This window comes from Blennius ocellaris, assembly GCF_963422515.1.
Source record: "Blennius ocellaris genome assembly, chromosome: 3".
Lineage (NCBI taxonomy): Eukaryota > Metazoa > Chordata > Actinopteri > Blenniiformes > Blenniidae > Blennius > Blennius ocellaris.
This window is the reverse complement of record NC_137652.1, coordinates 9,570,115-9,585,549: the sequence shown is the minus strand read 5'-3', so window position 1 is coordinate 9,585,549 and position 15,435 is coordinate 9,570,115. Positions and strand designations below refer to the sequence as shown.

Below are 15,435 nucleotides of genomic sequence, written 5' to 3'. Positions count from 1 at the left end.
AGAGCTGGATCTTTGCTGTGACTCAACAATGTTAATCCTTGTATCACTAAGACAGTTGTTTTTTTTATATGTATATATATTTAAGGTCAAAGTGCCCTTCAACTTCAAATCAATCTATTAATGTAACTCCAGGAGTCTCAGGAGCAGGTTGGACATCTTTTCATTTATCTTCAAATTCTCTCCAATGAAATAATAGGTTTCCAATATTATATAACAGTGAAATTAAATTTTGGGTTCAGATGCAGTTGATATTATATCTTTAATAATAACTGCTTCTTAAGACGTCTTATTCAATTTGTTCTTTCAAAGATGCAGATCTCTACATTTCAGACGGTATAACTGAATACTGATACTGTTTCTGCTCAGTTGCCATTTTATATCCGTAGCAGAGTTTTTAGTAATGAGGCATGATTTGGGTGATCTGCATAACCCATAACTATTATATAAGTGCAATAAATCACAGAGTGACGTTCCTTCTGTTCAGTCATGAAAATGATGTGATTGATAGTCTCATTATACACAGCCACCATTTCTCCAATCGCTTGATGTCAAACCTCTGTGCAGCCGCATGGATTTATCATTGGATTGGTGACAGGGTGCCACAAGGTGAACAGTGCCATGTGTCAAAGGACAGTGGTGACTGTGGACGACCAGCACAGTAATCACATCAAACCTTCCTCCCATTCATCTTCTTTGCCAAAGAGAAGGTTGTTTGGTTACCAGTGCCTTCTCTCCCTCTCATTTCCACTAAGCTCCTACCGGACAGTCATTTCACTGACAGGTAATGATTCTCAAAGCAGACGGCTGTCACACACCAAAATGAGGCAGCCTCTTACGATCCTGCCCCCAGACACCAAGTGCAGTTCATTCGACTTTCATTATGAAGTGCTCCTTCAAAGAAAGCGGGAAATAACCACACTAATAGAATCATAACCTCTCGACAAAGAATAAGAATAATAAGGCCTGAGCAATTTTTAGTGGGTGTCTTAATTATCCAACAAGTACAAAGTGAGAGACACAAGTGTAGAAATGTCGTGCCATTGTTAGTCGAACAAAAAAACTGAAAACTCTGTAAGATAACTATGGCTGCTGTCAAGAGCCTGATCTGTACAAACTTTACAAATGTTTTTTCTCCTTACCATTAACAGTAGTTTTATATAGTATTCAATATGATATATTAGGAGAACAAGCCTCTCCCCCTCTTCTCACATATAACGCCCTGAAAACCTCCAAAAATAGGCACACGTTATTTATTGTTTGTGCAGTTTTACTTTAACTCATTCTGCACTGCCAGCTGAGCTTTTCCCATAACCCATTTTCCGATTTTCTAAAACAATTACAGCATTTGTCATCATGGAACCCAATGGATTACAGGGTTATTTGATCCACCACACCACTACTTCCATTTTGTCATGGTCTTTTAAACTGCTTCATGTTATCACTTTTTGACACGAATGTACGCATGTTTTCCAATTTCCGTGTGACACCCACTGACCTTTTGACACCCAACTGCTAGCCAGGGCAATGCCGTCACTGCATCATGTGGCATATCAGAGGATAGGGTGCAAACACACAGGTTTGAATCATCACAGTCTTTGTTTCAGTTCTCTCACATTGCTTATTTTGTACTGACAATAATTAGAAAAGTCTGACAAAAAGGCTTCCCTATTATTGGCACAAGATGGAAACACGCTGAATACGTGGTCCTCTGCATTCATGCCAAAGAGATAAAGAGAGTGGAGAGCTTCAAAGTCCGAGTGTCTTCAGCTCAGCTCACCTCAGGACTACAAACATATCCCACCTTTAAACAGAACGAGGCCCAACAGAGACTGAATCTGTCACAGGAAGTATAGACGCAAGCTCCCCTCCCTCATCACTGATAGGAAGCCTGTGTGGTAAACAGTGCAGTCTACAACAGGAATGACCTGCAGGTATGGCAGAGCAAATCATAAAACCACCTACCTGCCCTCGGAGACATTTTCACCGACTGAGCTGTATTTTAAAAGACCCCACCCACTCAGTACATCGCTTGTTCTCCTGGATGTCACGGTGAAAATATGTCTCTTCAAATTTTGAACATATAGACTGATTCTCCGCAACCACATCTCACACATATTTGCACTATTCATTCTTTTCTACTCATTCAGCGCTGGTAGGTGGAGCTCCAGAGCTGTTTTTTGTTTTTTTTGTTTTTTTGTTTTGTTTTGTTTTTTTACCCCCCATTGTTCCCAAAACAATTATAATAAACTGATTCTGATATTTCGCTCAGGAAAGCTTTGGGCTCATTTCATTTTAAAAGCTACCACACACTTGACACAAAAGAGTCTGTTGCTGGAAACAGTGCGTCGGCAAATATTATCAAAACCCACATTGCTTGCGGAGTATTTACAATAATTACGCGAGTCCAACAAAAGCCTTTCTATTCAGTCAAGTCGCCATCAAACTTTGTCAAAGCCTTCATTTCGTATTTGGTTCTGTTTGTGTTTATGTTCTCTCTGATTTCAGACTCAGCAGTTGTATTGTCTTTACTGCCCGAGCAACATCTACCTGGGTGGCCGATGCACCTGCGTGCCTCAGCAAGCCGCGCAATTAATTAAGGACTTTTCCAAAGTGCGCACTGAGCTGAGTGTGAAGCTTCCTTCTCCTCATCCTCCTCTTCCTTCTCTGACTCCGGTGCAGGTCATGACGTTACGGTTAAAGTCCCTTGTGATGTCTGGATCTTGGAGATAAGGTCAGACTGCAGTGGGTGCTGTTGGTTGTGGAGTCCTCCGCCTGAACTTGTCAGGAGAGAGAGAGAGAGAGAGAGAGAGAGAGAGAGAGAGAGAGAGAGAGAGAGAGAGAGAGAGAGAGAGAGAGAGAGAGAGGGAGAGAGAGAGAGAGAGAGAGCTGTGCTCTCTCTTCCCGGCAGAGTGCGTCCCGCTCCACGCGCGCACACTCATCCAAGCACGTTCGCGCGTCGGAGTCGCTCCGCTTCCAGAGATCAGACTCGTTTCTCTCCCCGAGGCTCCTGAATATTGCAGATGAGCAGTCTGACGGACGCCAGCAGATCTTTTGTACCTGTTCGCCTCCAGCTCGCTTCCAACAAACTCCGCCGGGTTTCGCTCTGATTGTTTTCCTCCGCAGATTCTCTCAAGCGCTCCTCTTGGATTTACGGAGCGAAGGAAAGCGCGTGGGCGCGTAACTCCCCAAATCATGGAATTATGGATAAAGTTAATGCTGTTGTACAGCTGCTGTTTGGGAGCAAATGCAGACTTCGATGGGAGGTAAGGGCGCGTGGTCGAACAGAGTAGAGAGCATTTCTCACTGATAAAGCGCGTTTTGACGTTTCAATTCATCGCCGCTCGTTTCATTTCGCATATCATACAACAGTAACATGTTTTTTTATGTGTTCGTGTTTATAGTAAAATCTAAAAGTGTTAAATGAAGATCTAAATGAAAATATGCGCTCGAGTGCGCACGATGTCAATACTCCTCATTCTAACCCAACTTTTGTTTACATGCAAACAGTAATAATCATCTGTGTGGAGATAGTCGTTGTTGTGTTGTGCGGATGTCAGGCTGATTCTAAAGTTAAAGTGATGTGACAGCACATTTCCCGGTGATCAGGTTTGAACATGACTCTCATAAAGTGTGTGAAGATGTGCCAGACCCCAAAGAATGCACGTGTCCGAGATTTGAATCTGTCTGTAGGTGCATCCCACCTGAGCGTGATAGATAATGACTGGTTATTCTCCCACTAATACTGATATGACATCTCTATCTCATGTTATACACAACTGAGTGAGGTTTAAGTCACGTTTCCCATATTTTCCTTTCTTTGCTGGAAATAAGCAGTAATTCAACTGGCTTTTACATCGACAGATTGTTATTTATTCTTTATTTAAAAGAACTTTAACCGTTTAAGAGTCCAAATAAAATCAAAACTACAATTTCTTTGCTCATTGGTGCCAACATGAGATCAATTTCTGGTTCTCAGAATAATTACTCGTCTGAACTTCATCCAAATAGTGGGAAAATTACATAAACAGAGCCCTACTGCCAAATTCCATTTTTCTAAAGCAGAGCATGCGGCCAAGTACTTTATTTTCATTCGTGTATCTTTGTCAGGCAGGCTGAGCTGCAGAGCACAATCCTCTCTCATGTTCAGCGTCTTTCCAATGAGTGAAAAAACTTTTGAAGATTATTGAAGGTAATTGTCACTGGAATAGTTTGCGTGCATTTCAGAAAGCCCTGCTGGGCTGACTGACACTTCACCTGCCTCTTAATATATTTTGACATCTGGAGGTATATATCTTTTTTTTTCCCTTTTAGTGCAGCTTTCTACTGTGCTCAAAATTATTTCAAAAGAAGCAATTTGGATTTCAAAGGTTTGAGCAAGAGGTAAAATTGTGTCTGTGCACCGAGAAGAAAGAAGTAGAGGAGAGAGATTATTGCAGAAAAGTGAGGTTTAGCATTTGCCACCATATGTAATATTGTTATTTAGGGAGTTTTTATTCTTAATCACCATGGCTAATGTCTGTGTGATAGGCAGAGCCCTGATGAAATATGTAGGGGTTTCACTTTATTTCACGCATTGCCTTTGTGTTATAATCATCTGCTTTAACCCAGCAGCAGCACATTGTACATTATTAACATGCCAGCTGATGGAGTGGCTTGTCACTGTAGCTATAAATTGCCAATTTTTATGGGTATAAACTTGCCCGGGCCTGAGTCTCCACTTCAATATTAATTCATTGAGAAAATATCCCCTGAGACCAAGCACAAGCAAAAAAAGCCATTTATTACCTAGTCTTCCTCACTTATTGCCTTTTAGAGAGCGTTCCTAACAGGCTAATCTATCCAGTCCTGAAGGGTCCTTCACGGGCATCGTTGGCAAGATCATTTTGTTCTCCCATAGCTGCAGATAATATGCTTACCTGCAAACTCTGAAACTACTGTTTTGTTTGCTCTTGTTTTTCGTGTTTGTTTGTTGGTTTTGTAACCAAGGCCCTGAGCAGAATGTGACGTGGTGTGGAAACAGTGTTTCCAATGTTGAAGGCGATATGTACAGTCGGGGATATTCTTCCTCAGTGATGTCACTAAAGTGTTAGTCAGACACAGCCAAGCAGCACATACCAGACCTCCTCAGTAATAATCCAAAGCCATGGACCGCTGCCAACTTGTGTTGGTATTGTAATTTCAGACCCACATTTGAGCTTCCATGAGTTGGGATGAACTGTGAAAGGAAGGCTGAAATCATCTTGTGTGGGTCACTCAACAACAGGATGCCTGAATTGAAAAAATAATATATAGAGGTTTTTTTTTTAAACAGTGTCTGGTTCAGTAAATGGATTTCACTTATATAGTGCTTTTCCACCCCGAACGTAATCTGAGGCCAATGAAAGTGACAATGACTGCTGTGCCACCGCCAAGATGCAAAGTGTATCCTTTCTTTGTGTGAAAGTCATTCCTTAATAATGATTTATAAGGAAAATTGCTACATTTGTTTTTACACTTTAGGAAACCCAATAATGATATGGTATCTACTGGAAAAATAGATGAATCAAAATGTATTTGTGACATTATCAATGTATGTGAAGGATTTTTAGACAGATTTATACTTTAAACATGAATGGGCAGTTATGTTTTGAATCCCAGCTTCACCAAAGGAGCTTTCACTCAGGAGATCATCTGATTGATGCGTTTCATCTGCAAATATAGGGAGGTATGAGGTAATCAGATCAAATTCTTTGAAGTGCAGGTGACAGTTACTGTATCATAGTTAGACTAGAGGATTTTGTCACAGGATTGTAAAACCTCAATATGAAATATGTAAGAAATTCCTCTTATATCGATATATTTTCTGCCACGGCTAATGAAATATTTTTGCATTTGGTCACTTTCCAACATGTTGGTCAATTTCAAACATATTGGACTTATACTTATCTTCAATAAACCATTTCTAAATGTGTTTATCTCTCACTATTGTGAATTTGAAATGCTGAGAAGGAAAAAAATATTTTTTCAATACCCTGTGATACATTACCCTGCATTTCCATATTTTCCAGTGAGTGCTTACGAAGGATTTACCACTTATGTTTTGAAATACACACATATGACTACAATCCCACCCTTGTTGGATTTGCCTCTTTCGTATTAATTTAAATGGTTAACTGGCTATTTATTGTTTCTGTTAATCGCATGAAGCAAACTTGACCGTGTTCACCTCCAAAAGGGTGTGTGCGTGCGTGCGCGCGTGTGTGTGTGTGTGTGTGTGTGTGTGTGTGTGTGTGAGTGTGTGTGTGTGTGTGTGTGTGTGTGTGTGTGTGTGTGTGTGTGTGTGTGTGTGTGTGTGTGTGTGTGTGTGTGTGTGTGTGTGTGTGTGTGTGTATACAGCAAATGCAAACAGGTGTGACATTGCAGACATGGACAACTGGTGGTCTGCAAGCCACATCCGGCCTCCGACCTGCTTCTCAATCTTTGTGGACCATCAGTCAAAACATAAAAAACAATAAATTCTTGGTTTCACAGGCAATGAGAGGAGGAAGATAATTGTCATCACATATTAGCAATATATTAATTGTGATGACTGTATTTCTAAAGTGTATCTAAAGAGAAAAAGAAATTAAATGCTTGCATGTTGGTTTAATAATGTAAATGAATTACATACAGTTGATTTTTTCTCAATTTCTTTTTGTAAAAACAGTAACAATAGCATCCTATATAAACGTATTGAAAGTGTCTGGTCAGAATTTGGCTCTCTTGTAGTGAAGATTAAATTTTACTGGTCATAACGACGTTCAAATTGGTCTGGAAGACTCCTGGATTCATGTGTAATAGCCAACACACTGACAAGTTGTTGGGTCCTCTCTGCTAAGACAGGAAGAGAGTAGATAGCTGCAATGTTGTGAGCTCCAGCTGTTGCCTGTTGGCAGAGTCAGCAGCACATAGCACTGTGAGGCCATGAAATTGCACATTGCAGTTCAACATGCCTGTAGCAAGTACTTAAGTGCCTTTAACAATGGCAATAAACAGTTATCAGATCATCGGTAGTTCTAATTTGACTAATCCAATAAATTACTTATTGTAGCAGCGAAAAATCTCGTCCATTAAAAACTTGCTTTACAGGACTCAACATGCTTCAGCATTTGCAAGAGACACACTTATAGTTATTGCGGGCCAAAGGCACTTATTAGAAGAGATCACAGCCCAACTCTGGTTCAGAATGTCACAAAAAGTTCTGCAAGAGCACACATTTCTTCATCAAAGTGATTAAAAGTGGATTTTGGTAGTTGTCGCGTGGCTGTAGTGTAGTGAAAATAGTTCACCATGCAGGTGTAGTTATGTATTTAAATATCTTGTACTATGCCTGCTTCGTGTTAAAATGTTTTAGTTTGAGAGGGCTAGCAACGTTCACCCTTTAAGTTCAAACCTTTGCCTCAGGTAAATATCAGCATGGCCTGATGTGATTTGATTTTTGGCCGTGTGGCTGCAATGTGATTTCTGGCCAGGAGCAAGCAGATCTGGCAACGTATGCAGTTGAGATGGTTACTTAAAACAGATAAGACCCCACAACTCCACAAATTCATGCCTTCAGCCTAGCTCGGCAGGTTCAAGCAAGTCTCCCACAGCAGGATGCTGGAAATTACAGCAGGAAACATCTCTGGGTGTTTATGGGGAGAATCCATTCAGCTGTCACGCTTTGCATGCTTCCGAATGGGTCATGAATGGTAATAGAAAGATTAAATTATCATCACTCTGAGTGTGCCCCATATACCTTCATGGTCCTGATTATCGCGCTGCACTCTGTATTGCTCCTCTGTGAACAATGAGCTGGCTGCTCTTCACTGTCAGGTGGAAGAAAGATGACATTCCTGGTATGGATATCAAGCTCTCAGGTTCTGAAGCGAGCACCTTGTCTCACAGTCTGCACTTGAGAAAAAGGTGTCACACTGCATGCGTGAAGGGTAATAATTATCTGCTCGAGTTCCCTCAAGGCTTAGTGCAATTTAGGATCATTATTCAGGACTTCAGGGTAATAAATACAGGTATTATGCTCACTTCAATTTGATATGCCAGCTTTTCATTTAGTAGAATATCACTGAGGACAATATGTCTGTAAAAATGGTCTAATGTGCAATGTCACTATATATTCCCAACTGTTGATTGTTTCAAGGCATAATTTTCCAACTCTTAAATGTTTCTAAGAAATAGAGTAGGTGTGTTTGACATTCCTCTATTGTTGGTGTGATAAAAAAGTGAGCTGATCAATTGTGTCAAAGCCTCAGTTTAAGTTCAGTGTTGTGTTGATGTGCAGAGCTGCCTCAGGCTAAATTCAGCAGGGAGGCAGAGCGAGAACATGAGACGTGACTCTACTGTCTGTCTGTGTGTGTGTGTGTGTGTGTGTGTGTGTGTGTGTGTGTGTGTGTGTGTGTGTGTGTGTGAGTGTGTGTGTGTGTGTGTGTGTGTGTGGGAGCGAGAGCATTGCAAACCAGTTACCAGGACTTGTTGCATCTCAGGAGGTTTCTGTCCCCTTACCATCATCCAGCTGCACCAAACCAACCTCCTGGACCCTTCTTCACTGACCGCCCACATCCTCAGTTCAAACTCTGCCCCTTTGTGCATAATTTGTTTTACTGCTGAATCTGATAGCTTTTTTTTATGTGGACGTTCTCTAACCTCCATCTCTTCGAAATGTCTTTATACAAATTAACAGAGCTGCAGTTACTCGTCACTTTGACTGTTGATCAGTGTGTATTTCGTGGAAATGATGTCAAAGAACAGATATAACATAGGTTTGCATCATCAAAAATGACTTTCTTTCCATTTCTGTGACACTGAAGTTCCACTTACTATGTCTCAGTCTACATTTGTTGTTTAAGATGAGATAAGATAGTCCTCTGTTCGTCTCACAAATGGAGAAATTTACAGTGTTACAGCAGCAAGCAGAACAGCAGAAGAAAAACCACAAATCACACGGTGAGCGTAAGAAATACTATAAATCACACAGTGGAAAAATTTGACAAAAAAATATAATAAAAGAAAGTAGCATGTGTGTGTTGTGTTTTGTGAAGCTTCCGCATGTAACCGTGTTCTTCACAAGCCCTCAGACCGTGCTACACTGCAGTGAATAAAGGGGGAAACAAAAGAGGAAAATAAAATAAAATATACATATAACATACATATAACAATAAATATAATAAAAACATAAAAAAAACAAAGAATGGATCGACAGATATAATGCTGGTGAACTTGGTGGCAAGGGAAATAGACAAAGATAAGCTATTTGCTATTCTACATCAAAAAAGCCATCGGAAAATGCACACATGTCCAATTTGAGGGCTTTTATTCTCTCTTGCTCTTTTCCACAAATTACTGTGATTAACTGACTGCATAGAAAATTGCTCACAATTAATATTCTATCACTCATCAGAGTGATGCACTGGCAGAAGAATGGGAAAGCCAATTAAAGACATTTCCATTGCGTCATTGCAACGGAGTCACATTACAGACAGGGTGGGCCAATGATTCAGCCTTAAAAGTAGCAATCGACACTCTCAGATGTTATATCCAGTGCAAGTCAAGTTCATCCAAGAAAGCTAAAAAAAAAAGAGGAGTTGGCAGAAGAAGAAAAGTGTTTGCCTCGCATTTTACTGGCTTTTTCTCCTTTCCTTAGAAAAAAAAAAAAAAAAAAACTTCTTCAGATGAAGAGATCAATGCTTAAGATGGTGCTGAACACTACTGAATTGCTAACAAAGTGTCCTAAATTACCACAAGAGTGAACCACCACATCTACTTCAGACCTTTAAAAGCTTTTAAAGAGCTTTTATTCAGATCCATACAACACATTGAGCACAGTGAGTGAATAAAGATGGGTGGGGGCTGGATATGGCAATGTATTTCACAATTAGATGGAGCTCTGGAATTAAAAAAAAAAAAAAAAAAAAAAGTTAGCCATGCAAATGGTGTACGTATTTGCTTTTGCGTCTGAAGGTTTCTGCTGGGTGTCATTAGATGTGATAATTGCTTTGTAATCTGCAAGCAAATATGAGAGCATGAGGCTTTTCAGGAGCAGGTGCACCTCGAGCAGCATAAACTCTCCTCAGCTGATGCCTCCTTGTTCTAAGAGGGGGATTACCTTATGCACACTGATGAATCAATTAACAGCAGCTTTAAAGACAGAAGGATGAGATAAGCCTCCTGTCACCAGAGCGGAATATCTCTCAAATGTCACAAGAGGTTGACAGATGTGTTAAAAGGTGTCTCCATTCTCCACGTGAAGAGAGTTTTGCCACGGGCGCTCAGGCTCTTGTTCTGTCTCATGTAGCAAGTTTGTGGTATGGAGGCACGAGCTGGGTGCCCATGTGTCTGCGTGTGTGTTTATATGTGTGACAGGGCGGGTGGAAGGGGGACTTAGTGGCCAGGGTCCAGGATTTTCCTTTTTTCCTTTCCTTTCCTTTCCTTTCCTTTCCTTTCCTCTCCTCCAGAGTCACACTGTGTGCTTGACTGCCACCTCCCTGCTTTGCCAGGCAGGCGACAAACATTTTCCCTGGATCTGCCACTCTCACTTAGCATCCATCTGCTTTTTTTCCAATGAGTTGATTGGCAGCGGGGGCAAGCATTAGCATTTCCTCATCTTGGCATAGAGACACTAACAGGCAGGGATAGCGGCAAAGGATGTGCCATGAATACTGAGTAAGAACCTCACTTTCTCACTGAGGCACAAGAGGAAGCATGTTTCGTTTGGAGCAGGTATATAAAGAGAACGTCTTCCTTTGTTTGGATGACGATTACAGAACTTCCAGCCCTCCTGTATAGTTTAAACCTTGAGTTACTGCATGTTGGCTTTATATGCTGAACTATGCACAACTCCCATGTGCTCATAACCTCTCACATTGACAGTGATATTGTCTATGGACACAGCTTACTCTTCCCTACACACTAATTCATATCTTATTTGTTAGAGTTTTAGGTAACAGCTCAGAACTTGGCTCCAAAAAAATGCGGCCTGTATTTTCATCAGTATCCTTAAAAGGAGTCATTCCTTCACTCCATTCTCTCGCAAATATGTGGCCGGCCTTGTTACAGATAAAAAGGTAATCCACATACACTGTCTGCCAAGAAGCTATTTCTTGCTCTGAGCAGAATAGAACATGGTGTAGAGAAAACGTCCTGCTATGATTTCTCTTGAAGGAAATGTAGCGCTTGGGAAATAACCTATGGTATATCTGTATAAAAACTAATTCCTGCTTGTTCTCTCTCTCTATAGTGACACATTTACACTGGCATGAACACTTCAGAGGAGGAGAAAACATTATGTATTATAGGGAACAAAGACAAACATGGTGTCCAGTCTGATTCCCTTGGCTTTCAAAAAGAAACAACTGTAATGCGGTGCTCTCGGAAGTGCGTGTCAGTAGTGCAATGATGCAAACTGAGGGCTAAATTGAAATCGGGCCTGGCAGGCTGTCAAGCTGGAGCAGAGGTCTCCAGCTTGACATCATTCAAGCCGACATGATATGGTGCGCTATCAGTTTTATTTTTATGATAGCAAGATAATCTGCCATCATGAAGCAGTGGAAAGTCAATCTCTGCCACCGCATTACGTTTACCCTTCAGCTGTATTTATATGAATTGTCTTTAATAATATTGAGACTTTAAAACTGACAAAATAGAAAGAAGAAGAAAACATAATAATTTTACTTGAGTTTTACACTAAAGTGTTGGAATATTTGTCCCTTTTTGCTGCCATTCACCATTAATTATAATAGAAAACCTAATGGCTTCGTATTGGTTAGATAAAACAGAAAGGTTTAAAATTGAAAGGCACTTTGGGAGGTGGGGAACTGGAAAGCAAATGTGTCTTATCATACTGACATTTATTAGAGAAATAGCTTCTTCACCATTCTCATAAGAAAGGGGACAATTTCAATATTTTTCTTTGCCTGAACATGAAGTGTTGTGTAATGTCATTTGGGGCCATAAGTGGGCCTTTAACTATTATATAAAAAAACCAAATTCAATTAAAGTGCATACATATACGAAATGTATTACTTTTCAGATGAAAAGCTTGTTAGATGAAAAAGGGTGATCAAACTGTACAACCTTTACATTCATCATGATATTTCTGTATGAAGACCCTATTCATACAAGAAACCTTCTGTAAACTCTGTTTCATGTTTTTCCCCTCTCGACAGAGTAGAAAATCAAATGAATCTCCAAAGCTTTCCAGCTGCCCTCCGAACAACATTAAAATGACCCCTACTCTTCATTAAGACAATTTAATTGGCTCTGAACTAATTATGTCATCCACACGCAGGTGGCCACGGCAGATGGCATCATCCAATGGCCTGTGTCGCTACGGGGCCAGGGTGGACTGCTGCTGGGGATGGACGCGTCGCTCCTGGGGTCACTGCCAGCGTGAGTGCCACCGTGCCTGCTGCCGCTGCTGCTGGGGGGCAAAGAGGGCTAACAAGGTTGCAAGGTTTCAAGCTGGTGTCAGAGAGGTGATGAGCAGAAGGCATGCTGTTGCAATGCTACGATTACTGGAGGCTGAGGGAAACACATTGTCACAAGTGAAGCATACAACTAATGGTGCATCGCAACAGGCCCAGTCTTTGAGTAAAGATTGATGGTAATGGCTTGTTGGGTTGGTGGACATTTGTATTCACACCGCAGGTGGTCATAATGAGGGCGAAGTAGCTGCAGGTGGACACATTCAAGGTAGAAACAGGGACTGATTGGCAATTACAACATTCTGACTAAGAAACTAGTAAAAGTGGCATTAACACAGTCCCAGGCGCTGTGAGGTGCACATGCCTCGACTCAGCAGTGTATACAGTGACGCTGCTCTGAGGATTCAGAGGATGTGTCCTGTCACTACTTACATACACGCATCAGAACACGTCTGTCTCATCTTATCGTGTTACATTTCCTACATATTTACATTGTGTGAAGATCTTCCACGCTCCTGCAATGCTACCCAGCGAGGTGTGAATATATCAGGGCGTTTCAGATGTGGCCGGTTGCCTTATGAATGCCGTATCTTTGCATGGCTTGGTGTCTTCGATGTTGTACCCGCTGCTTTGCTGTGATGGTTTAATTAATTGGGGAGTAATGCATAAAATGGCCTTTTCCAATGCACGGACTTACCAACGCCCATGTTTAAATGGATAGGCAAGGGAATATGCTTGTTTGCTCACTTGCCAATAGTTACAGAAGAAAAATCAATATCGCTCATATATGTCCACCGATTAAGAAGAATACATGGTGAAATTAGCGAACCTGGCACTTTATAAAGTTGTAAAAATTTACAAATGACACAAACAAGCATTGAAATAAAATTGTATAGATTGTTTAAAGAAGCCTTATTAAAATAAGGTTGTTTGAGTCCTGAAGGACCAAAGCGCTGCACTCTTCTTGCAGGCTTCCCTGTTAAAAAAGGTGGCTCATTATAAGGCCTTTTGCAGGGCTTGGTAATGACACACTCATTAAATACAGGTTTCCCGCAGCTGGGAGAAATGGGAAAACAAGCAGAAAGCTGCATGTCAAGCACCGGGATTTGACACCTCCAGCTTAAAGCATCTGTGTGTGTCAGGCAGGCCACATGTGAGCCAATTTCCTAAAGTTAATGCATGATTGGTTTCACGAATTATAGTAAGATGAAGGTCATTTTGAGCACATGTGAACTGGATATCAGTTGAAGTCACTCCATATTACCCTGTAACTGCGTTTACGTCATGAGATAAAATGATCTCAAAACTTTCAGATTTCATTCGACAATTCAAACAAAGCTAATTTTATCATAGTTCCTTCAAGGGTGATATACACATACCATGTGGTCCTTAATAATTACTAGCGTCAGCTCTATTATTTGCTTACTGATTAAGAATAAGAACAAGGATTTTATATTACAGCATTCTGCTATTGGACATTATTTTACACTTATTCTCCTCATGTATTTGGAACTTTTTCCACTTTTGTTAACGTACTCTTGTAAAATGAAAGAAAATCAATATCAGGATTAAGGACCAGGTCTCACATATATATATATTTTTTTGATGCACAGCTATACTCTATACATTTTTAATGGAGCCTAGTAATTCAATGTAATGTCTTAAATTCAATATCATTTTATATTGATGTTTGAAAAACACAGTGTGGAAAAATAAAGATGAAACCCTCCCTGTGCCTTACAAGCTGGGGTTGTGAATTTCTTGCAGTGGAAAAGGCCTAGAAGGATTCATAACTGCATGTTGGTTCTGGCAACATATTTATTGCATTAAAAAAAAAAAAAAAAAAAAAAAAAAAAAATATATATATATATATATATATATATATATATATATATATTTTTTTTTTTTTTTTTTTTTTAAATATAATCTCCACTCATTTTGTGTTATCCATTGTCTTAATTATCATATTTGAATTGATTTTCTTTGGCGTTGAAGTTTATCATGTCATGCTGTACCTGACCTTGTTTGTTTACATCAATATGTTTTGTACATTTTTTTGTGGGAAATATGTCACACACTGCTGGTTGGGTCTAAAAGTTTGCTTCAGATCAAATAGGAAAGCAGAAACTGTTGAGTTTAATTTGAATTTAACACTCCAGTATGGAGAGTGGCAGCGTGCCATACTTTTACTTCATGTTGGCGTTAACAGCGAGATTTTCTTTTTCTGTACTTGTGCATACAAACAATATTACTTGAGTTCATGGCCTATGTGTTTTGTATTCTTTTTAGCTCTGCCAGATTAACCCAAGGTTTTTGTTAGACAAATGTTCTTTTATCCACCTCGTGCTTCACGTCTATTAGGGACAAAATATGCTAATTTTATTCTTATATAAACACTTGGAATCAGATAACAAGTTATGCTAATGATTTTTGGGAGAGATTTGGACTCATAGCAGGAGGAGGGTCAATTTTATGGGTACAAATTAAAGGGATATTTAGTGTTTTAGCTTCTTCCATATAGTAGTTGAAATGTTTGAAGACTTCCTATTTTTTGTGTTACAAAATCTATGCTTGAATGAAATCGGCAAAAGCACCATCATTTCAATTGTATCATTTGATCTTATTTGTTTGGACATGGGGCCAAACTCAGCAGTAATGCTGGCAGGATCAAGCTTTCTCAATGCCCAGTTTCTCCCAGTGCATCTGTACTGGGCTGTCTGCCTCCTCAATTTCCAAGTTTCACACAATCCCATAAGGAGGACTGAGTAGCTGCTTCGGCTGAAGAGACAAGAAGAGGATGACTTTTTTCAACTACATCCTTTAAGGAACAACTGCTTATTTGTTTCATATAAATTTACCTTATAATAATCATCACAAGCTTTGGCTCCATGTCCACATGTGACACAAATGTCCCACGTTTAATGAAAATAATTCAGAATGGTTGAAATGCTGTTGAAAATAAAACCATTCATACCGCCTTTGTTTCTATTTATATTAAACA

The 15,435-nt window shown here is 40.0% G+C and overlaps 1 protein-coding gene across 1 annotated transcript in view; it reads left to right on the top strand.

Moving 5' to 3' along the window:
- Window positions 1–3,107: 3,107 nt before the first annotated feature.
- Window positions 3,108–15,435, top strand: part of npnta (nephronectin a) — a 53,767-nt gene continuing 41,439 nt past the window's right edge. The window contains exons 1-2 of the mRNA XM_080520935.1: window positions 3,108–3,263; window positions 12,299–12,399. Of these exons, the coding sequence (XP_080377061.1) occupies window positions 3,193–3,263; window positions 12,299–12,399 (172 nt within the window). The 5' untranslated portion in view covers window positions 3,108–3,192. The remainder of the gene's footprint in view (window positions 3,264–12,298; window positions 12,400–15,435) is intronic.